Source organism: Nomascus leucogenys, chromosome 11 (genome assembly GCF_006542625.1).
Source record: "Nomascus leucogenys isolate Asia chromosome 11, Asia_NLE_v1, whole genome shotgun sequence".
Lineage (NCBI taxonomy): Eukaryota > Metazoa > Chordata > Mammalia > Primates > Hylobatidae > Nomascus > Nomascus leucogenys.
Window position 1 is genome coordinate 117,228,705 of NC_044391.1, and position 24,755 is coordinate 117,253,459.

Below are 24,755 nucleotides of genomic sequence, written 5' to 3' on the forward strand. Positions count from 1 at the left end.
GGAGCCATAGACACAGCAAGAAGTTAAAATAAATGTACAGCCAGGCACGGCGGCTTATGCCTGTAATCCCAGAACTTCGGGGGGCCGAGGCGGGCGGATCACAAGGTCAGGAGATCAAGACCATCTTGGCTAACACGGTGAAACCCCGTCTCTACTAAAAATACAAAAAATTAGCCGGGCACAGTGGCGGGCACCTGTAATCCCAGCTGCTGGGGAGGCTGAGGCAGGAGAATGGCGTGAACCCGGGAGCGGAGCTTGCAGTGAGCCAAAATCGCGCCACTGCACTCCAGCCTGGGTGACAGAGCGAGACTCCATCTCAAAAACTAAATAAATTAAATAAATAAACAAATAAATGTATAAAAACCTTTGCCTCTGCCCTGTCTTATGCCCAGTAACAAAGAGAAAATATTCTTCAAATTCCCTTCTGTACTCATGCTAAGGAGTACAGAAGATATGATTTAATAAGAGCCTGGAAACTACTCAGCTAACCTGGGTTCGACTTCTACTTCTGTCATTCACTAGTGTGACTCTGAGTAAGATGCTAATTTCTCTAGGCATCAGTTTCCTCAGTTATAAAATGGGGATTTATCAACTCCATGAAGTGCTACTGTGAATTAAGAGAATTCAGCTGAGCGTGGTGACTCACACTGTAACCCCAACACTTTGGAAGGCCGAGGCAGACAGACTGCTTGAGCTCACAAGTTTGAGACCAGTCTGGGCAAAATGGTAAAAAAAAAAAAAAAAAAAAAAAAAAACAACCCATCTCTACAAAAAAGATTAGCCAGGCGTGGTGGCACATGCCTGTAGTCCCAGCTACTCCGGAGGCTGAGGTGGAAGGACTGCTTAAGTCCAGGAGTTTTGAGGCTGCTGTGAGCTATGATCATACCACTCCAACCTGGGTGACAGAGCAAAATCCTGTCTCTAAAAAAAAAAAAAGGAAAGAAAATTCAATTAAAGAACTTGGGATACCTCTTAATTAGCAGTTAGCTATTAATAAAGACTGGCCAGACACAGTGGTTCACTTGAAGTCAGGAGTTCAAGACCAGCCTGACCAACATGTGAAACCCTGTCTCTACTAAAAATACAAAATTAGCTGGGCGTGATGGTGGCAGCCTGTGATCCCAGCTACTCGGGAGGCTGGGGTGGGAGAATCGCTAGAACCCAGGAGGCAGAGGTTGCCGTGGGCCGAGATCACGCCACTGCACTCCAGCCTGGGCGACAGCAAGACTCTGTTGAAAGAAAGAAAGAAAAGAAGGAAGGAGGGAGGGAGGGAAGGAGGGAAGGACAGAAGGAAGGAACGACGGAAGGATGGAAGGATGGACAGACAGTCCCAAGTTTACAGTACTCTATACGTAAATGACATGGAAGTATAAAGTGTGAATATATATAGCTTATGGAGAAATACATTTTTGACAGTAAACAGGCGGAGAAAGACATCTCAGTTTTCTTTTTCTCACTCATCTGATGCTATGAACATGTGTCACATTCAAGTTAAACACTCATTTTTTAAAAAGCGGTACAATGAAGACAGAAAAAACTATTACACTAGAAAAATGTGAATGGTATGCATAGAGAACAAAATGATACATGAAAGGGATCTGCTTCAAAGAAATCTATAACAGCACTCCAGTGTGACTGAGAAGCATTGAGAGCTGATATAGAGGCAGTAGAAAACTAAATAGAAGTACAGTATGTATTCTAGAATTTCTAAAGATTCATAGGTCTATAGAGCTAAACATTAAAACAAAAAGGATTCTACAGAGAATGTCATTATGACACACAACAGATACAACTACAGTAAAGGAAATAACAACTGTAATATTTTGGGGCAGATGATGTCAACACTCAGGGTCCAGAGTTAGAGGATAGGGAAAGACTATTTTGCCATCCTATCTACAATCTTCACACAATCATTTAATGCGAGAACCTAACCTTTAGGGAGCATATTCCTGAGACGGTGCTACCATACCACTGGTAACAATCTGAGGTCGAGCGCGGTGGCTCAAGCCTGTAATCCCAGCACTTTGGGAGGCCGAGGTGGGCGGATCACTTGAGGGCAGAAGTTGAAGACCAGCCTGGCCCACATGGCGAAACCCCATCTCTACTAAAAATAACCAAAATTAGCTGGGCCTGGTGGCGGGCGTCCACCTACTAGGGACGTCCCAGCTACTAGGGAGGCCGAGGTGGGAGAATCACTTGAACCGAGAAGGCGCAGGTTGCAGTGAGCCAAGATCACGCCACTGCAGTCCACTCTGTTGCCTGCGCAACAGAGCAAGACCATGTCTCTAAATAAATTAAATAAATAAATAAACAATGTGACAGGACGACTTCCATCTTTGGAGTCTGTCAGGACAGTGACCTGCAAGAGCTTTCCAAAGAAAGTACCACTACACATGCAGATTTTTTAAAAGGAAGCACATGCTAAATCTTGGTTAAGTCTGAACAAAGGCAGTGCTAGAAAGAAGCCCATGAAGCAAAGTACACCATCCACTTTCTTAAACAAAGCCAAACTAAGCCATCTGTTCCCGTATCATCAGTTGTTCTTAGTGTATCACTTAGTGAATCATTTTAGAAACAGGAGCTAACTGAAAGATAATTAAAGGTTCCAGTGGTTCTTAGTGTTGAAGCACTGGAGGCATTCAGTAACATGAAAGACCATTTTTGGTGTTTCATGCCTGGGGAGTCGGGGATACTACTGGCATTTCGTGGAGAGAGGCCAGTGGTGATGTGGTGGACTGAAAAATGTCCCCCAAAAGCCTACTCGAACCTTCATTTCAGACTTCCGGCCTCCAGAACCATGACAGAATAAATGTGTGTTAAACCACTCAATTTGCGGTAATTTGTCAGCAGTCAAAGGCAACTGAAAGTTAAACTTCTGGAACGGATAGAACAGTCATACTGTAACTGCCAATAACACCCACTGAGCTACACAGAGGAGTATGAAGAAGTGAAGGTTAACTGAAAGGGAAGAGGAAGAGTAAGGAGGGCTAAGTGACGTAAGTGAAGGAACAGCGATAAACAAGTTTAGTGAAGTTACGCATTTTACCCACATTTTACCCATACACTCAAAAGGTACTTAACAATTTCTGATGGATCAGCTGTAAAGAATTTGGACTTCTATCTTACTACAGTTAGAAGAACATACCTTTTTTTTAAAGGGTGGGGCTAATTAAACAAGTTTGACAAATTTACAATTTAAACTATTTGCAAACTTGTTAAAAATGGGCTTTTTGGGACTGGGTGCAGTGTCTCACATCTGTAATCCCAGCACTTTGGGAGGCCAAGGTGGGTGGATCACCTGAAGTCAGAAGTTCGAGACCAGCTAACATTGCGAAACCCCGTCTCTACCGTAAGTACAAAAAAAATTAGCCAGGCGTGGTGATGCGTGCCTGTAATCCCAGCTACTCAGGAGTCTGAGGCAGGAGAATCGTTTGACCCTGGGAGGTGGAGGTTGCAGTGAGCCAAGATTGCGCCATTGCACTCCAGCCTGGGTGACAGAGCAAGACTTCGTCTCAAAAAAAAAAAAAAAAAAAATTTAAATTAAAAAACGGGCTTATTTTGAGGCTCCAATATTGTAGGCAGCAGCAGGGTGGCTTAATCTAATCCAGTCATCTATACTCCATGACAGGAGTCCTACTTTGTTTCTCACCACATGAACCCCCTTCTATAACATCCTTTATCTGTCCTTCTCTCCATCTGTTTTACACTTGCTACTGAATTGGCACCAAAGGGCCTTACTTAACCCCGCTGTGGCACACAATTTATGATGGCCATTTTCATGCTGCTGTCTCCTGGTTCATACTCTTATGCATATTGTCTCCACTACTCTCAGTGCCAAAAGACAGACAGTGATCAGCTCTTCACTACCATCCAGAAACCAAAGTATAGCAGTCAAAGCGACTTTTAAAAACAATCCTCATCATCCCTCTACAGAAATGATAGCGACAAGAGGTTACTTTTCGGTTCCACATTTTCCCCAGCAATGATACCAAAGTAAGCTAAACTATTTGCCAAGGATATGGGAGTGGATGACAGTTGTGAGAAATAAGCTGAAATTTTAACCTCAGTCGCTAATCCTGGAGTTTTTAAGCTTTCAAATATTGAAAACATTTTTAAATGCATACCAGAAAAAACTGAGTACAGAGAAATCGAATTACTAAGTTAGGGGATAGATAAGGCAAACATTCATTAGTTCACAAAAGGAACCAATGGTGCGGAAGTAGTGCTAATGGTGGGAAACACATGTGCCTAGGAAGCAAGAGTTCCAGTCCCTGTTCTGCCATCACCTAGGCCAGTACTACCCAAATGGTAGTCCTTAGACCAGCTATCTCTTACTAGTCTGTGACAAGATAAACATAAAAATTCCACTGGAAGCATTCAGAAACGTTTACAGCCATTTGAGAGAGTAATTTTATGTCTGTTGAATCTCATAATTAAAAGTTGGGGCTTGAAAGATTTATGGATGGTGGCCGGGTGCAGTGGCTCACGCCCATAATCCCAGCACTTTGGGAGGCTGAGGCAGGTGGATTACAAGGTCAGGACATTGAGACCATCCTGGCCAACACGGTGAAACCCCCGTCTCTACTAAAAATACAAAAAATTAGCTGGGCGTGGTGGCAGGCGCCTGTAGTCCCAGCTACTTGGGAGGCTGAGGCAGGAGAACAGCTTGAACCTGGGAGGTGGAGGTTGCAGTGAGCCGAGATCACACCACACTCCAGCCTGGCAACAGAGCGAGACTCCAACTCAAAAAAAAAAAAAAAAAAAAAAAGATTTATAGATGGTAAGTTATTACATGGAAAATGCCCCATATCATTAGTCACCTGAGAAATGCAAATTAAGACCACAATGACATACCATTACACGCTTATTGAAATGGCTTTTTAAAAAAAAAATGGCCAGGCGCGGTAGCTCACGCCTGTAATCCCAACACTTTGGGAGGTTGAGGCGGGCAGATCGCTTGAGGTTCAAGACCAGACTGGCCAACGTGGCGAAACCCTAGTCTCTAGTAAAAATACAAAAATTATCCAGGAGGCCAGGCACAGTGACTCAAGTCTGTAATCCCAACACTTTGGGAGGTTGAGGGGGGCAGATCGCTTGAGGTTCAAGACCAGTCTGGCCAAGGTGGTGAAACCCTAGTCTCTAGTAAAAATACAAAAATTATCCAGGAGGCCAGGCACAGTGACTCAAGTCTGTAATCCCAGCACTTTGGGAGGCCAAGGCAGGCAGACCACAAGGTCAGGAGATCGAGACCATCCTGGCTAACAGGGTGAAACCCCGTCTCTACTAAAAATACACAAAAAAAATTAGCCAGGTATGGTGGCGGGCGCCTGTAGTCCCAGCTACTCGGGAGGCTGAGGCAGGAGAATGGAGTGAACCCGGGAGGTGGAGCTTGCAGTGAGTGGAGATCACGCCACTGCATTCCAGCCTGGGCGACAGAGCAAGACTCCGTCTCCAAAAAAAAAAAAAAAAAAAAATTATCCAGGTATGGTGGTGCGCGCCTGTAGTCCCAGCTACTTGGGAGGGTGAGGCAGGAGAATCGCTTGAACCCAGGAGACAGAGGTTGCAATAAATCAAGATCACACCACTGCACTCCAGCCTGGGTGACAGGGTGAGACTCCATCTCAAAAACAAAAAGCAAACAGACCAAAAAGCCCAGGCATGGAGGCTCACACCTGTAACCCCAGCACTGTGGGAGACCAAGGCAGGAGTTTGAGACCAGCCTGGGCAACACAGGGAGACCTCATCTATATAGAAAATAAAAAATTAGCTGGGCATGGTGGGGTGTGCCTGTAGTCCCAGCTACTCAGGAGGCTGAGGCAGGAGGATCGCTTGACCCCAGGAGCTTGAGGCTGCAGTGAGCTATGATAACACGGCTGCACTCCACCAGGGCAAGAGAATGAGATCTTGTCTCAAAAAGAAAAAAAAAAGACAACTAAAATACCAAATGATGGCAAGAATGCAGAACAACTGGAACTCTCTTTTATTACTATTTTTTAATAGAGATGAGGGGATCTCTCTCTGTTGTCCAGGTTGGCGTCAAATTCCCGGCCTACAGCAATCCTCCCACATCAGCCTCTCAAAGCCACTGTACTTTCGAAAGTGACTTTGGAAAGTCACTATACCAGAAAGTCACAAATTATTTGTCAGCTTCTTAGAAAGTTAATATAACTATTATTATATGATCCAATAAACACACTCCTAGGTATTTATCAAAAGATATTCACACACTTGTACACTACTGTTTTTGGCAGCTTTATTTATAATGTCCCCCAAATGGAAAGTGTCCTTCATTTGATGAATGCATAAACAAACCACAGTATAACCATACAATGGTATACTATTCCCCAATAAATAGGAAGGAACTACTAATCACGACAACATGAATGAATCTCAAACGCAATAGTTTAAGAGCAAGAAGCCAGACTCAAAAGGCTACATATCGTGATTACACTTACATGACATTCTGGAAAACAGGAGACTAAAAACAGATTAGACTATGGGCAGCCCAGCCCGCCAAGTCCTCGCCTGGCTGCACGCCAGCCTGATCAAGCCATAGCCAGGGGACACAACAACCCAACCTAGCGGGGCCAGTCACCACCTGGTCTGGGGATCATCTCTACCACAAGGGGCTGAGGTACAGCTGCCCTGGGGAGGGCGGAAGGCCAGGCATGTGGGCTAAACTGGCAGGCCACTGCAACATGTGAATGTTTCCAGGCCAGCAAACATTTACTGAGTATCTGCTATGTATACGAACACTGGCAGCAAGCCCTCCAACAAGCCGGTCCCTGAGAGGAGCATGTGGACAGTGCCTGTGTGGGCCAGCGGACCCTCTCTGGAGCTGCAGGGCCAGCCATCCCACTGGGATGGGTGGAGCTGGCCCCCTCATCCGCTCCAGATTGTGGCCTGGCCACTGTGCCTCTTTTCTTGGCTGTGATGGGGCTTGGGGTACTTGTTCCCCTCCTGCCTGACCATCAGGTGCCAGCTGGCTTCACTGTATCCTTGGGAAACTGTGGAGCTGGGGCATGGAAAAGTGGGGACATGGCAGAGGCCTGAAACTCAGCTCAGAGCCTCAGGGAGCACAAGGTGGGGCATAGCAGGACAATCCCAGTCTCGGAAACCAGTTGCTTACCTGCCTGGCCTCCAACCCCCATGTGACTTATCCACCTGACAGAGTGAGTGGATAAACCCAAAGTACCTTGGAGCACTTAAAGTCCTGCACGGATGTGAATTTTATCAACTCTAAGATTCTGAAGCACCACAGGGAAAGAAGAGAGCCATCTTGAAGCTAATTGTGCTAGCTAAACAAAGGACTAATTAGAGACTAATTATTCCATTTACAAAATAATTTTTCACTTTTTTTTTTTTTTTTGAGACAGAGTCACACTCTCTTGCCCAGGCTGGAGTCAGTGACACCATCTTGGTTTACTGCAACCTCTGACTCCTGGGTTCCAGCGATTCTCCTGCCTGAGCCTCCCGGGTAGCTGGGACTACAGGTGCCCACCACCACGCCCGGCTCATTTTTTGTATTTTTAGTGGAGACGGGGTTTCACCATATTGGCCAGGCTGGTCTCAAACTCCTGATCTCGTGTGATCCACCCGCCTCAGCCTCCCAAAGTGCTGGGATTACAGGCATGAGCCACCACACGTGGCCACTCCTGATGTTTTAAGTGCCATGATATTCTCCTGGTTTTCCTCCTGCATCTTTGGTTTTTCCTGAGTCCTCTCTGCACTTTCTTCTTTGCAGTCCCCTGGATGTTGGTGTTCCTTCAGCATTGTGTCCTGGAGTCTACTATTTCCCACACTACACTCTCTCCTGCAAGATGCCATCCTTTCTCTTTTCCTAATTTTTTTTTTTTGTTTAGACACAAGGTCTCTCTCTGTCACCCAGGCTGGAGTATAGCAGCACGAACATAGCTCACTGCAGCCTCAAAGTTCTGGGCTCAAGCAATCTCCCCAAGTCAACCACGATTACAGGCACGCACCACCAGGCCCAGTTAATTTTTTTTTACTTTTTGTAGAGACAGGCTCTTTGCTATGTTGCCCAAGCTGGTCTTGAATTTCTGGCCTCAAGCAATCCTTCCACCTTGGTATCCCAAAGTGCTGGGATTACAGGTGTGAGCCACTAGGCCTCGCCTCATCCATTTTTATAATCTTTATTTATTTATTTATTTATTTATTTATTTATTTATTTGAGACAGAGCCTCACTGTCGCCGAGGCTGGAGTGCAATGGCGCGATCTCAGCTCACTGCAACCTCTGCCTTCCAGGTTCAAGCAATTCTCCTGCCTCAGCCTCCTGAGTAGCTGGGATTACAGGCACGCACCACCATGCCTGGCTAGTTTTGCATTTTTAGTAGAGACGGGGTTTCACCATGTTGGTCAGGCTGGTCTCAAACTCCTGACCTCAGGTGATCCACCCACCTTGGCCTCCCAAAGTGCTGGGATTACAGGTGTGAGCCACCACACCTAGCCCCATTTTTATAACTTTAACTGCCATGAATATGACAGATTTCTCACTCTTCTTTCTAGACCCAAATATTCATCTGCTTGAACAGCTCCATCTGGAAGTCCTATTAACAGCACCTTAGCTTATCCAAAACTGAGCTAACCATCTTCTCCCCACACCTTTCTGCTATTCCATACCTTCATAAATAGCACTGTTACATACCTAGGTGTCCGAAACAGAATCCTACACTTCATTTTTACTCTGATTTCTTCCCATACCTTTCGGAGTCCACTTCTCCGCCACTAACTTTTTTCAGGACACCACTATCTTTCTTGGGTTAATATAACAGCGTTCTACTGATCTCTGTGCCTATCTCTTCTCCATTATAGCTCAGTAACTCTTTCTTTAAAAAAAAAAAAAAGCCAAATCAGATGTAACTCCTTTTTTAATAAATAAAATTTTAATACATTTTGTAGAGATGGGGTCTCACTATGCTGCCCAGGCTGATCTCAAGCTCCAGGCCTCCCACCTCAGCCTCCCAAAGTGCGGGAATCATAGGTGTGAGCCACAGTACCCAGTCTCACTCCTCTAATTAAAACCTTGACTCCCCACTATTCTCAGAATAAAGCCAAGATTTTTTTTAACATGGCTTACAAGGCCCAATCCAATCTCCTATTCACCTCTTGAGGTCCATTTATTGCACTAGCTGTGCTTTACTCATTTGGAATTATCAGTTCCCTAAACTGATGGTCTCCCCTCTCTCATCTCTGTCTGTATATATGCCTGCCCAGTTCTCCTCCAAGTCTCTGCATGTTTCTCCTGTGAGAAACATCTTCCAGATTTTAGATAAAAGATTGTTTATTCTGGGAAGGCTTTCTTGACCTCCCTCTTTTGTGCTCCAGCATTAGCTCCTTACCACTCTCTCACTGTATTCTAATGCCTATTCATGTGTCTCTATTCCTGTTAACCTTCAAGCTTTCTGAGGACAGACACCATGCCTTGCTCACAGTTGTATCCTTAAGATGTGAACCACGCCTGGCGCGTAGCAGTCTATCAATAAATGAATCTACTAGTAAGATTCCATTCGCAACTCAAAATTACCTCCCTTAAATTTCTGAAACTTCAGCCAGGCGTGGTGGCTCAAGCCTGTAATCCCAGTGCTTTGGGAGGCCAAGGTGGGTGGATCATCTAAGGTCAAGAGTTTGAGACCAGCCTCGCCAACAAGATGAAACCCCATCTCCATTAAAAATACAAAAAATTTAGCCAGGTGTGGTGACATGCATCTGTGGTCCCAGCTGCTCGGGAGGCTGAGGCAGGAGAATCACTTGAACCAGGGAGGCGGGAGTTGCAATGAGCCAAGATCGCACCTCTGCCACTCCAGCCTGGGTGACAGGGTAAGACTTTGTCTCAAAAAAAAAAAAAAAAAAAGAAATTCTGAAACATATCCCCTATTGAAACTATTCTTAAAATTCCTGAAGTGTTCTCTTAACATCTGTAATACTGTGACCACCTTTCCAGACACAGAGAACTTAATCATATTTTAACATTAACCCAAGAGAAAGGAAATGTTCTGTACAAAAGAATATGAATGAGGCCAGGCGTGGTGGTTCACACCGGTAATCCCAGCACTTTGGGAGGTCGAGGCGGGAGGATCACCTGAGGTCGGGAGTTCAAGACCAGCCTGACCAAAATGGAGGAACCCCGTCTCTACTAAAAATGAGCTGGGCATGGCGGCGCATGCCTGTAATGAGGCAGGAGAATCGCTTGAACCCGGGAGGTGGAGGCTGCAGTGAGCCAAGATCGTGCCTTTGCACTCCAGCCTGGGCCACAGAGTGAGACTCCGTCTCAAAAAAAAAAAAAAAAAAAAAAAAAAAAAAAAAGAATATGAATAGAAATTGGCCATAAAGCTAAATACTACAAACATGACAGTTCCTAATTTTTATAATAAATATGCACTCATTCAACAACTTGAAAGATTAAGGTCCCTTCTACAACTGAGGTTCTATAATTTTCTGAAGTATGTGATTGCTACTATGCACAAAGCTCTGTGAATTTCTGTACCAGTAACCTCTTGTACTCTTCTTAGCCTCCACTTTCTATGCCCTCACATTTGTCCTTAGACTGCTAGTTTATTTTTCACCTATTCTATAGTGTCTATGTATCCCTCACCTTCACTCCATGAATTATTCTGATTACACATGTGCACTAGTGTATATGTGTGGTGGATGTCAGCCCAAAGTTGGTGCTAATGGAATACTGCCATGGCTCAAAACATTTTTACTTTTATTATTTATTTATTTATTTATTTATTGAGACAGGGTCTCGCTCTGTGCTCACTTCAGCGCACATATACTAAAATTGGAGACAGAGTCTCGCTCTGTCGCCCAGGCTGGAGTGCAGTGGCTCGATCTCAGCTCACTGCAACCTCCGTCTCCTGGGTTCACGAGATTCTCCTGCCTCAGCCTCCTGAGTAGCTGGGACTACAGGCATGCACCACCATGCCCAGCTAATTTTTGTATTTTTAGTAGAAACAGGGTTTCACCATGTTGGCCAGACTGGTCTCAAGCTCCTGACCTCCGGTGATCCACCCGCCTTGGCCTCCCAAAGTGCCTGGGATTATAGGCGTGAGCCACCGCACCTGGCTTCAAAACATTTTTAAAAATTGCTCTTTCAGAATAGATCCAGCTGCATATTTTTCCTTCATGTTTTGAGAATTGATATGACTTCTGAAAGTTTTCAACAGTAATTCAAAGCCATGTATGATAAATATCAGAGGAGATCAAACAGTAGTATCGTAAAATGTGGAATGACTATAAAAGTAACAAGACTGGTTTTCTCATGTAGCTTTAAATGACACTGAAAGCATCAGTGGGGCTGGTTGCAGTGGCTCACGCCCATAATACCAGCATTTTGGGAGGCTGAGGTGGGCAGATTACTTGAGGTCAGTTTGAGACCAGCTTGCCCAACATGGTGAAACTCCATCTCTACTAAAAATACAAAAATCAGACGGGTATGGTGGCTTGAGCCTGTAATCCCAGCTACTGGGGAGGCTGAAGCAGGAGAACTGCTTGAACCCAGGAGGCGGAGGCAGCAGTGAGCCAAAATCACGCCACTGCACTCCAGCCTGGGTGACGAAGTGAAATTCTGTCCAAAAACAAAAAAGAAAAAAAAACAAAAAGCAAGCATCAATGGTAAACCATACTGTATATAGCTTCTCAGTGTGGTTACTTCAAAGGTCATAACTTCTCTTGGCCACCTGCTTATCAGTCTGACCATGAAAAAAGGTTTGTGGCATAATGTTAAGTGAAAATTTCAGAACTGTGTATTTTAGCTGGGCATGGTGGCACACGCCTGTAGTCCTAACTGCTGCTCTGGAGGCTGAGGCAGGAGAATCACTTGAGCCCAGGCGGCAAAGGATGCAGCAAGCTATAATTGTACCACTGTACTCCAGCCTGGGTGACAGAACAAGACTGTCTTTAAAAAAAAAAAGAAATCTCAGAAATTGTATATACTATGATCCACAATGTAAAAATAAGTATATAAACAAGAAGTGGAAGATAATATGTAAAATAAATATTGCTGTTGTGAGGAGAATTAGTTCTTTTCCCTTTTATCAAAATTATTTCGGCCAGGTGCAGCATCCCATGCCTGTAATCCCAGCACTTTGGGAGGCCAAGGTGGGTGGACTGCTTGAGCCCAGGAGTTCAAGACCAGCCTGCGCAACAAAGTGAGACCCCCGTCTCCACAAAAAATATAGAAAGTTACCCTGGAGGCTGAGGTGGGAGGATCACCTGAACCCAAGAGGAGGAGGCTGTGGTGAGCCGTGATCACACCACTGCACTCTAGTCTGGGTGGCAGTGTGAGACCCAGTCCATCTCAAAAAAAAAAAAAAAAAAGTTGTTATGGTATTGTCTTTTTAATAATCTTTTTTAATCAGCCATTACTGAACCAGGCACAGTGATGTGCACCTGTAGCCCCAGTTACTGAGAGGGCTGAGGCAAGAAGATGGCTGAGCCCAGAAATTGGAGAACAGCCTGGGCAACAAAGAGAGGAGACCTCCATCTCTTAAAAAAAAAAAAAAAATCAAAAATCAGTCATCAGGCCGGGCGCAGTGGCTCAAGCCTGTAATCCCAGCACTTTGGGAGGCCGAGGCAGGCGGATCACGAGGTCAGGAGATCAAGACCACCCCGGCTAACACGGTGAAACCCCGTCTCTACTAAAAATACAAAAAATTAGCCGGGCGTGGTGGTGGGCGCCTGTAGTCCCAGCTACTCGGGAGGCTGAGGCAGGAGAAGTGTGAACCCGGGAGGCAGAGCTTGCAGTGAGCCGACATCATGCCACTGCACTCCAGCCTGGGTGACAGAGCAAGACTCCGTCTCAAAAAAAAAAAGAGAAAAAAAATCAGTCATTATTTCATACTCACTGAATCAGAGAGAGATCTGTTCTATTCAGTAAGAAATAAGACTTTTCTAAAATCTTTCAATTTTCCGTTCTATTTCTAAATGCCAAAGAAAAGATAAGACTCACATTTATTTTTATTTTTTTCTTTTTCTTTTTTTCTCCTCCTGCCTAAGGACTCACATTTTTGATGATGCATTTGTTTTTACAAGAATATTGAGCTTCCGAGTAAAACCTTTGTGAAATCAGAGCATAAGCTTAATTAAGGTCACTAAAATAAATATAAAATACCTTTTAATTATAAACACTACGATTAAAACATATGTGGAGAGAACCCCAAAAATTTCTTTTTAAGACACGTAAAAAGGCAAACAGAAATCAATCATGTGTTTCTAATGGTTAATCACTATCTTCTAAAAAGAATCCCAGAAATTATCAATAGAAATTCACAATATTTCAAGAACACTCAAAGGTATTTTCCTTCTGTAGATTTTCAGATACCACTGTCTACTGATTGAGGGACTCCAGCAATCAAGCTATGTAGACTAACAGAAACAGAACTAAAGCAATTCAGTGAGTCAATTCATCTCATCACACTTTGGTTTTTGTGTGTACCTAATAAAAATGTTGCAACAGAAGAAGTAATGTGGCGTTAAACCAATCAGAGTTTGGGAAGAGTAGTAATTAGCATAAGAAACTGAAAATTAATTAAGTGGCTTTTAGGGCCAGGCGCGGTGGCTCACGCCTGTAATCCTAGCACTTTGGGAGGCTGAGGTGAGTGGATCATTTGAAGACGTGAGTTTAAGACCAGCCAGGCCAACATGATGAAACCCTGCCTCTACTAAAAATACAAAAATTAGCCGGGCCTGGTGGCAGGCGCCTGTAGTCCCAGCTACTCGGGAGGCTGAGACAGGAGAATCGCTTGAACTCGGGAGGTGGAGGTTGCAATGAGCTGAGACTGTGCCTGGGCGATCTGCACTCCAGCCTGGGCAACAGAGCGAGACTCTGTCTCAAAATAATAATAATAATAATAATAAGAAGAAGAAGAAGAAGAAGAAGAAGAAGAAGAAGAAGAAGAAGAAGAAGAAGAAGAAGTGGCATTTTTTTCTTTTTCTCTTTTTTTTTTTTTGAGAAATGGTCTTGCTCTCTTGCCAGGGATGGAGTGCAGTGGCATGATCTACTCACTGCAGCCTTGAACTCCTAGGCTCAAACAATCCTCCCACCTCAGCCTCCCCAGTAGCTGAGACTACATGTCGGTGCCACTACATCCAGCTCATTTTCTTTTTTTCTGTAGAGATGAGGCCTCACTATGTTTTGCCCAGGCTGGTCTCCAACTCCTCGCCCCATGTGAATCTCCAGCCTCTGTCTCCCAAACTGCTAGGATTACAGGAGTGAGACACAGCGCCAGGCCCAAGTGGCATCATAAACCATCTCTAGGAAATCTAAAGGATTAATAATGATATTCACTTCTCTATCAGATTCACTGCAAAGATTTTTCTATATAAGCATAATGCAGCAACACTAACTTACATACACAATAATCTTCTCCATAGCAATGATTTGTTAGACATTAGGAAATCCTTTACGTATTTAATATAATAATCCAATCCTTTATATCTTCAATAATCCAATCACAAAGTTTAAAAATATTAAGAGAAGTTATCATGCAACTCCTCACCCCAATTTTATTACAAATTTTCCTTTACTAACTTTGACCTGATGTTCCATGCCCACAAGCTAGATAACAACGCGTCAAATATCTCGTTATCATTGCAAAGCAAAAAAATAAAACTAGCTTTAATATAAAACGGTAACTAGTATACAACCTGTAGTAGTTAAAACAATATAAAATTTTACTTAACCAGATATTGCACGTTAAACTCTAGGAACATTAACAGTGGAAACATTCTCCGCATCTAACAAATTACGAGATAAAGTATAGATCCGTTGAGAGAGGGAACTAACATTCTGACCTCCTTCCAAAATGACAAACTAGAACGGCAAAATTACACTCAGGCACATTGGAGTACTCTTCTCTCAAATCACTCCACAGAGAACTTCATCATTTGCTCCGCCCTCTAATAACTCATGCAAGAAAAGTTCAGCACCATCAGAGAGAAACAAGACAGACAGAATTCACAGAATGGCTTTAGGGCCTTTCCTCCAGGCGGTAAGAGGATCTGCGTGTGCCCTTCGCAGGGGTCCAAAGGGAGAGAACCTAGGCCTAGGGTTTCGGGGATACTGACACCCAGAAACAGATTTTCTCTCAAAGAAGTTTCTGCCGCCATCCCTATCTTATCAGCAGGAGGCCCGGCGCCATCGTCTCCGTCTTTATGGTTTTATTATGGGGAGGTGGGAAACGCCACCCTGGATTCCTCCAGGCCTCCCCTATTCAGCTTGGGGGTTCCCCCTCATTCTTCCCTCAAAGCCTCAGTCCCTGAGGTCCTCCTCAGCACCCCCCGCTTCTGGCGGCCTGTCCCCCGTGAAGTGTAAAGGCACGGCCGAACCCACCGGCCTCGCCGTGAAGGCGGGAGGGCCCGAACCCGCCAGGGCCACGGCGATGGCTCCGAGGGGCCCAGAAAGGGGAAGGGCAGGCCGGGAACCGGGGCAGAATGACCTGGCCGGGGAAGAAAGGAAAAAAGGAGGTGAGGAGATGCACCGCACCGCAGGGCTGCACAGAGAAGGGAAGATGATGAAGGAGGAGGAGGAGGGCGGTGGCCCGGGTGCGGCCCCCCACTCCTCCCGCCCCCGGGTCCCCGGGCCGGCGGGGGCGGACGGACTCGGCCCATTCCCAGGTCTGGGCTGGCGGGGGGTTGGGGGATCTCCCTCCACACTACTAGGAGATAGAGAACGAGGGTATCGGGAGCGCGGGGGGGCTGTCTCCCGCCTGAACCCGGAGACCCCGACGCCGTCGTCGCCTCTTCCTCAGGAGGGAGGACGGGAGCTGTGGGTAAAGCCCGAAGGAGGAATGCCTGAAGGTAAGGGGAAGCCCGGGGCAGACCCGCCGCCCGCTCCGGACCCCACTCTCCACCTTCCGGTAACGGCGTCTCTTACCGGTGATGGTGGTGAACTGTTGAATTAACCCCTTCAGCGCCGAGGACGCCGCGGAGCCCCCGTGGGCAGCCATCTTACCGCCGCCGCCGCCGCCGAACAACAACACAGACACACACGGACTGCCCTCCCCCACCTCGCCGTGCGCTGTGCGCAGGCGCATTGACCGCCCCTGAAGCCCCGCCCCTCCCGCCCCCAGCGGTCTGCGCAGGCGCATTTTCCCACCGGGCCGGCGCGCTCCCCGCTCTCCGGTTGGCTGCTCGATGCTGCCTGCATCTTTTTTGCCACTGCTGGTGCCTTCCTCTCCGGGCTCCAAGGCTAGCCTCGCAGGCGCGGTGTCGACTCCTAGATTCCGAAGGAAGCTTCGGTCTCGGCAGATAGTTCTTCGCATTTCAGCTTCGCGAGCTTTATTGACAGAGCCAACTGCCGATGACAGTATTTTTTTCTGTTTTGCAGTTCCACCGCACTCTATTAGGTTTCCTGCAGGTCCCATCAAAATGCAAACCCTACCTCCTCGCTTTGAAGCGACTCTCCCCGTACTCGCCCCCCAGCCTCTAAACTAATGGCTTAGCTAACCGATTGTGGCGAGTGAAATACCAGAACCCTTCATGCCAAAGAAAGCACTTAGCGCAGGGCTGCCACCCAGTAGGTTTTCATAAACGATTGTTTAGTCTGCTTTCCCTAAATAAATTGGCCATCACGTCTCCCGTTAGGGTCTTAATGAGACCCCAAGAGGTGTCATTTGTATAAAAAGAAACTCTGTATATGCAGTAGAGGAAAGAAAACATATAGAAAGGAGACTGGAAAAGTGTGCTCAAAACGCTGGTAATGGTTACCTCCAGAGAGGAGAACGATCGGGACGATGGTCAAAGCGGACTTTACTTCGAGTTTCTTATTTATCGTTTTATCTTTAAACAAACATTATTGGCCGGGCGCGGTGGCTCATGACTGTAATCCCAGCACTTTGGAAGGCCGAGGTGGGAGAATCGCTTGAGGCAAGGAGTTCGAGACCAGACTGGGAAATATATCAAGAATCCATATCAAAAAAAAAAAAAAAAAAGATATTCGTGTGTTACTTGAATAATTTTAAGTATTTTGTAAAACAGTTACATGAGTGGGGTGCGCGCAAATCTAATAATCCCCCACCTTGCCCATAAAGTTGAAAGAGATTCCGTGTGATTCCGTTTGTTTTAGCCTCCCACCTTCCAACCTCCACCCACATATTTTGCATCTTCATAAGAAAATGGCCCAATAAAAGATGGGATGAGCTGTCTGAAGAATTGACACATCCTAAGAGTAAACATGCTATTGGGGAGAATTAAGAAAGAGCCATGTCAAATCAAGGGGTATAGTTTTTTGTTTTGTTTTGTTGTGTTTTGTTTGACAGGGATATAAAAGATATTTTAAGTTAAATGACAGATTGATCCTGGCACTGCCTTCCTAGTTGCTGCAGTTCTCTAGATGGGCTGAGGAAGGGCAGGGTTCAGTCATAAATTTCGGAAGCTGATTCCTTCACATTTGGTGCAGAGGTGCAAAAACAGGCAAGGGAAGAAAGCCAAATCAAGAAAGTGTTACCTCTGTCTCCCTAACCCTTCATCCTAAAGGCTGAGTCACTAGCCAGCCATGCAAAATCAAGCTCCATGTAAAATGGTATAACACCATTAACTACAAAAACTAAACACAGTGATCACTGTACCTCCATCAGATGGAGAGGCCAGCAATGAGCTCTGCAGGTTTATCAGGTTTATTTCCAAAATCTTATAATTCAGATTTAATGATATGATTTAGATTAACAGTGCAGGAAAAAGTGATAAAGCCTGTGGCATCCACAACTCCAGAAGGCATTTTTTTAGAAATTAAAAAATAAGATAAAAGAAAATTAGACAGGTGGCCAAAAAGATTCCATGGTGAGGTGGGGGAGTAGGGGGAAAGAAGGGAAGAAAATGAGACAGTTTCCATGGATAACCAGGGAACTGGGAAAAATAAATAAAGAATTAATGAATAATACAACCTTGAAAAGCTTTTTTGGATTATTAAAGAATATGAAGGACTGACTGGGTGCAGTGGCTCATACCTGTAATCCCAGCACTTTGGGAGGCCGAGGCTGGGGATCAACTGAGGTCAGGAGCTCCAAACCGGCCTGACCAACATGGTGAAACACTGTCTTTACTAAAAATACAAAATTAGCTGGGCGAGATGGTGCGTGCCTGTAATCCCAGCTACTTGTGTGGCTGAAGCGAGAGAATCGCTTGAGCCCAGGAGGTGAAGTTTGCAGTGAGTCAAGATTGAGCTACTACACTCCAGCCTGGGCAACAGAATGAGACTCTGTCTCAAAAAAAAAGAAGAATATGAATATGAAGGATGGGTGTCATGGCTCATGCCTATAATCCCAGCACTTTGGGAGGCCAAGGCAGGAGGATCACTTGAGCCCAGGAGCTTGAGACCAGCCTAGGCAACACAGGGAGACCCTATCTCTGAAAAAAGAAAAAAAAAAAGTTTAATTAGCCAGGTGTGGAGGTGCAAGCTTGTAGTCCCACCTACTCTGGAGGCTGAGGCGGGAGGATCACTCGGGCCCAGGTGGCCCAGGCTGCAGTGAGCTGTGATAACACCACTGCACTCCAGCCTGGGTAAGATACGTGGAAATCACAGGGAACAGTGGAGGATCTCATACCCAGTAACAGTAGAACTGTCACAACCCATATGTCCAAAGAGATGAGAACAGAGAGAAGTTAGAGAAATCCCCAGTGAGCTTTTTTTGTAGAGCAAACCACCACGCAAGAAGCAACGACCTTCTGTGAAGGGACATAAGCAGCTTGAGGCGGTCTCAGAGAGGAGTTCAGGGACATGGATCCCCTGACCTTGATCTTCTCTTCCGTCTCCTGCCAGGAATCCTCAGTGGCGGAACCCAAATGGAAGACAGAGGGCACAGCAAGCAGCCCCTTGTAGCTCCCACAGGCAGCCCCGGGGCAGAGAGCAGGATGGAAAAGAGGAAATTGATGGACACAGATGTAAAATGGAATGGTCATGGAAACGCATTCCAAAACTCGAGGAGCTTTTTGGTTTGTTTGGGTCTTTTTTGTTTTGTCTTGTTTTGTTTTTTGAGACAGAGTCTCTCTCTGTCACCCAGGCTGGAGTGCAGTGGCAGGATCTTGGCTCACTGCAGCCTCTGCCTCCTGGGTTCAAGCAATTCTGCCTCAGCCTGCCAAGTGGCTGGGATTACAGGAGCAGGCCACCACGCCCAGCTAATTTTTGTATTTTTAGTAGAGACGAGGTTTCACCATGTTGGCCAGGCTGGTCTTGAACTCCTGACCTCAAGTGATCCACCTGTCTCGGCCTCCCAAAGTGCTGGGATTACAGGGGTGAGCCACAGAGCCTGGCCCAAAACTTGTGGAGTTTTAACAGAAGCTAAAGGAGAATATATAAGCTTAACGGGTTATATTAGAGAAGAAGACTGGAAAATAAGTAGCTCAGCATTTAATCAAGAAGTTAATAAAGGAACAGCAACTCAGCGAACAAGGAAATATGACAGGAAAAATATGAAGAAAAAATGATAAAGATCAGAAATTGATAAAACAGAATACAAAATACAGCAGAGAGGATCCATAAAACCAAAAGCTGGTTCTCTGAAATAACAATATTTAAAACCCTTGACAGGCCAGGTGTGGTGGCTCACACCTGTAGTCCCAGCACTTTGGGAGGCCGAGGCGGGCGAATCACCTGAGGTCAGGAGTTCCAGACCAGCCTGGCCAAACATGGTGAAACCCCTTCTCTACTAAAAATACAAAAATTAGCTGGGCATGATGGCAGGCGCCTGTAATCCCAGCTACTTGGGAGGCTGAGGCAGGAGAATCACTTGAACCCAGGAGGCAGAGGTTGCAGTGAGCCGAGATTGTGCCATTGCACTCCCGCCTGGGTGACAGAGTGAGACTCCATCTCAAAAAATAAAAAAAAAGTAATAATAAAACCTTTGACAGATTAAGAACAAAGAGAAAGACACAAACAATATTATGAAAAAAAGACATAGCAGACACAGCCATGGCTTGAAAAATAAGATAATATTATGAATCATTTTATGCTGATGAATTAGAAAATAGATAAATGACAGTTTCCTAGAAGAAATAATTAATAAAATGGGACTCAACTATGCATAGACTTATGACCATTAACAAAATGAAATCTGCCACACAAATAACCACACCCCAGTGATTTTACAGGAGACTGCTACCAAAAAAGTTAAGAAACAGATTATCCCAAACTTATACAAATGCTTCCAGATAAAGAACAATGGGAACAAATAGCTCATTCTATAAGGGTAGCATAACCTTGATATCAAATCAAACAAAATAATAAATGAGAACTCATCCTCACTCATGGCTACTGAAACAGATATCTTAAATTAAACCAGAATTTAGAAATCCACATATTCACACATACGTGAACATATTTTTTTGTTGAGTTTACTTCAGGAATGCAAGCATAACTTTACAGTAAAAAGCTCTTAAAATGGCAGTTGCTCGCCCCTGTAATCCCAGCTACCCAGGAGGCTGAGGTAGGAGGACCACTGGAGCCCAATTGTCTAGGAGTTTGAAGCTGAATGAGTTATAGCACCCCGCACACTCCAGCCTGGACACCAGAAACTCCAGAAAAAAAAAAAAAAAACACCTCTGTCAATGTAATTCACCATAGTAAAACAAATTAAATAAGAGAAATTATTTGATTCATTTGATCAGACACAGGAAAACCATTGATATAAATGCATATCCATTCACAAAATTTTTTAAAAACCTTAACAAACTAGATAAAGAAAATTCCTGAATCTAATAAAATGTATCTACCAAAAATGCAGAGTAAACAGCATCATAGTTAATAATTAGACATTTAAAGTCAGTAACAATAATGTGTTCTATCATTACATCTACTCAGTATTATTCTAGAGGTTCTAACCATGGCAGTAAGACAAGAATAGGCAGTAAATTAAAAACCTATATTCAGGGGCCAGGCGCCTTGGTTCATGCCTATAATCCCAACACTTTGGGAGGCCTAAGTGGAGGCATCGCCTGGAGCCAGGCATTTGAGACCAGCCCGGACAACATAGTGAGACCCCATTGCTAAAAAAAAAAAATTTGTTTTTTAATTATTCAGGCATGGTGGCACATGCCTGTGGTCCCAGCTACCTGGGAGGCTAAGATGGGAGGATCACTTGAGCCCAGGAGGCTGAAGCTGTAGTGAGCCATGACTGCACCACTGCACTCCAGGCTGGGAGATGGAGTGGGACCCTATCTCAAAAAAAAAAAAAAAAATCTATATTCATGTACGGAAAGACTCCATATTATAAAGATGCCAGTTTTCCATATATTAGTTAGCAAATTCAATGTAATTTATTTTTTTTTTAATTTTTTTTTTCCTTGAGATGGAGTCTCGCTCTGTCACCCAGGCTGGAGTGCAGTGGCGCAATCTCTGCTCACTGCAAGCTCTGCCTCCCGAGTTCAGGCCATTCTCCTGCCTCAGCCTCCCGAGTAGCTGGGACTACAGGAGTCCGCCACCACGCCCGGCTGATTTGTTGTATTTTTAGTAGAGACGGGGTTTCACTGTGGTCTCGATATCCTGACCTTGTGATCCACCCGCCCTGGCCTCCCAAAGTGTTGGGATTACGGACGTGAGCCACCGCGCCCAGCCAATTCAATGTAATTTCAATCAAAATCCCACAGAGTTTCTACGCATTTTTGTAAGGTTATTTTTAAATTCACGAGTAAAGAGTCAACAATAATCAAAACACTTTTGAAGTAAAAGGACTTGTGGAAGTCTTGCCCTACCTCGCATCAAGAATTTTTAGGCCAGGCGCCGTGGCTCACGCCTGTAATCCCAGCACTTTGGGAGGCCAAGGAGGGCGAATCACGAAGTCAGGAGATCGAGACCATCCTGGCTAACACGGTGAAACCCCGTCTCTACTAAAAATACAAAAAATCAGCCGGGCGTGGTGGCACGTGCCTATAGTCCCAGCTACTCGGGAGGCTGAGGCAGGAGAATGGCGTGAACCCGGGAGGCGGAGCTTGCAGTGAGCCGAGATTGCGCCACTGCACTCCAGCCTGGGCGACAGAGCAGGACTCCGTCTCAAAAAAAAAAAAAAAAAAAAAAGATTTTTTATAGGCCGGGCGCAGTGGCTCACACCTGTAATCCCAGCACTTTGGTAGGCTGAGGTAGGCGGATTACTTGAGGTCAGGAACTCAAGACCAGCCTGGCCAACATGGTGAAACGCTGTCTCTACTAAAAATACAAAAATTAGCTGGGGGTGGTGGCACGTGCCTGTAATGCCCCCTTGGGAGGCTGAGGCAGGAGAATCGCTTGAGCCCGGGGGGCAGAAGTTGTAGTGAGCCGAGATTGCGCCACTGCACTCTAGCCTGGGTGACAGGAACAAGACTGTGTCTCAAAAAAAAAAATTATTATAAAGGTGTAGTAACTAAGACTACTCACACTGTGTGGTATTGATAGGGAGTAAACAAAGCGAGCACAGAATAGAGAGTCCAAAAACAGACACAAATATATACAGACACTGTGGCAGAAGTGGCATTACTAACCAGTGGAGGAAAGGATGCACTATGACCCTGGGACCAGGTAAAATAGGATTCCAATCCCACATCAGATACACAAATAAATTATATGTTTCTGAAAGATTTAAATGAGAATAACAAAACTTGACAACTTTCTTTTTTTTGGTGGGGGGGTTGAGGGAACGGAATTTCACTCTGGTCGCCCGGGCTGGAGTGCAGCGGCGCAATCTTGGCTCACCACAACCTTCGCCTGCTGGGTTCAAGTGATTCTCTCGCCTCGGCCTCCTGAGTAGCTGGGATTACAGACACGCACCACTATGCCTGGCTAATTTTGTATTTTTTTTTTTTTTTTTTTTTTTTTTTTTTTTGAGACAGAGTCTCGCTCTCTCACCCAGGCTGGAGTGCAGTGGCGCAATCTCGGCTCGCTGCAAGCTCCGCCTCCCGGGTTCACGCCATTCTCCTGCCTCAGCCTCTCCGAGTAGCTGGGACTACGGGTGCCCGCCACCACGCCTGGCTAATTTTTTGTATTTTTAGTAGAGACGGGGTTTCACCGTGGTCTCGATCTCCTGACCTCGTGATCCGCCCGCCTCGGCCTCCCAAAGTGCTGGGATTACAAGCGTGAGCCACTGCGCCCGGCCTAATTTTGTATTTTTAATAGAAACGGGTTTCTCCGTGTTGGCCAGGCTGGTCTTGAACTCCCAACCTCAGGTGATCCGCCTGCCTCGGCCTCCCAAAGTGCTGGGATTACAGGCGTGAGCCACTGCACCTGGCTGAAACTTGACAACTTTCACAAGAAAATATAGGGGCTTATTCTAGTGATTTTGAATAGAACTGCTTTGCACAACTTAAAGGGGATGCCGTCCACTCTGCATCCCAGGAAATGCCATGCACACAACACGACATAACTGGACGGCCTTGAAGTTGTGGATCATGAAAGTCCAGCTTGGGGAAGGGGAAGATTTTATAAAGAAAACACAAAATCAGAAACCATAATGGCAATGACTAATAAAGTTGACTTCATTAAAATTAGAAACATCTGTTAGCCAGGCACAGTGGTTCACTCCTGTTATCCCAGCACTCTGGAAGGCTGAGGCAGGTGGGTCCCTTGAGGCCTGGAGTTTGAGACCAGCCTGGCCAACATAGTGAAACCTGTCTCTACTAAAAATACAAAAACTAGCTGGGCATGGTAGCACACACCTGTAATCCCAGCTACTCAGGAGGCTGAAGCAGGAGAATCACTAGAACCTGGGAGACAGAGGTTGCAGTGAACTGAGATCTCGCCGCTGCACTCCAGCCTGGGCAACAGAGTGCGACTGTCTCAAAAAAAAAAAAAAAAAAAAAAAATTAAAAAAAGAAACATCTGTAATGTAAGAAGTGAAACTGGGATTTGAACCCAGACAAAATGAATTGACAGAAAGTTTGGGCAGGTGATGTGCATAGCAATTAGCATATAAAAAGAAAGTTCAAAGAATAAAAATATTTCAGTTATTTTTTCAGCACCTCTCAGGTGGGTCAATATTGCTGCCACCAAAAAGACATAGAATATTGTGGGACAGGCATTAAGTTGTTTAGGGTATTGGGTATTATGTCAGGAAAACCCAATTTAGCTTAAATAGCAAGGTAAGCTAGGGTAGGGCCCATGTCCAGTACCACAGGGCTCCAGCTCTGCCTCTGATTCTCTTGACTTTCCCAGGTCTCTCTGAGCTTTGTTCTAGGCTGGTAGCAAGACAGCTGCAGTAGTTTGAAGCATCACATTCAGGTTCAGTAACATGCAAAGGAAAAAGCATCATCTCCTCTCTTCTGTGAGAAAGGACACATTTCCTAGAAGTCTCTTGGGAGAGACATTCCTTCAAAACTCGTCTGAATTGAGTCTGAATTGAGTCACAATTCTGTTCCTAAACCAGTCTCTGCCAAGGGATGTGAGATAAACATAACTGGTGTAGTAAAGCATATGGCTTTGTGGAGGAAGGTGGATACCTCCCCAAAGTTTGGTGCCTTTAAGGAGAAAGGAGGGGAATGAATGTTAATTAGGCAATTAACAAAATCTGCTCCATTCATGAAGCTTCACTATGAGCACCGTGAAACATTCCTACACTTCCCTTCGTTCTGATTCCACCTTTACCTAGAATCTTTCTGATTGACACTTAACTTTTCCAGATTTCTTGATACTAGGAAAGTACTGAATGAGTATGTCAGTCACTGAAAACATCTATCTCTCACTATTAAATTTAAAAATTGATATTTCGGTTTAGGGTTAGGGTTTTCTGTTCCTATGATTCTTGCTATTTCTAGAATGTTTTGTAAATGGAATCAA

General features: G+C 45.2%; 2 protein-coding genes across 2 annotated transcripts in view; one reads left to right on the forward strand and one right to left on the reverse strand.

Moving 5' to 3' along the window:
* Positions 1 to 16,578, reverse strand: part of UBXN7 (UBX domain protein 7) — a 79,518-nt gene extending 62,940 nt beyond the window's left edge. Inside the window, exon 1 of the mRNA XM_030823017.1 lies at positions 15,897 to 16,578. Within this exon, the coding sequence (XP_030678877.1) occupies positions 15,897 to 16,386 (490 nt within the window). The 5' untranslated portion in view covers positions 16,387 to 16,578. The remainder of the gene's footprint in view (positions 1 to 15,896) is intronic.
* Positions 14,191 to 15,924, forward strand: LOC115837322 (collagen alpha-1(III) chain-like). Its single transcript, XM_030823018.1, has one exon. The coding sequence runs from the start codon at positions 15,187 to 15,189 to the stop codon at positions 15,922 to 15,924; it is 738 nt and encodes a 245-aa protein (XP_030678878.1). The 5' UTR covers positions 14,191 to 15,186.
* Positions 16,579 to 24,755: the final 8,177 nt, after the last annotated feature.

What these genes read in the sequence shown, in the direction of transcription:
- LOC115837322 (XM_030823018.1), top strand. Translation starts at nt 15,187, where the DNA reads ATGGGGAGGTGGGAAACGCCACCCTGGATTCCTCCAGGCCTCCCCTAT.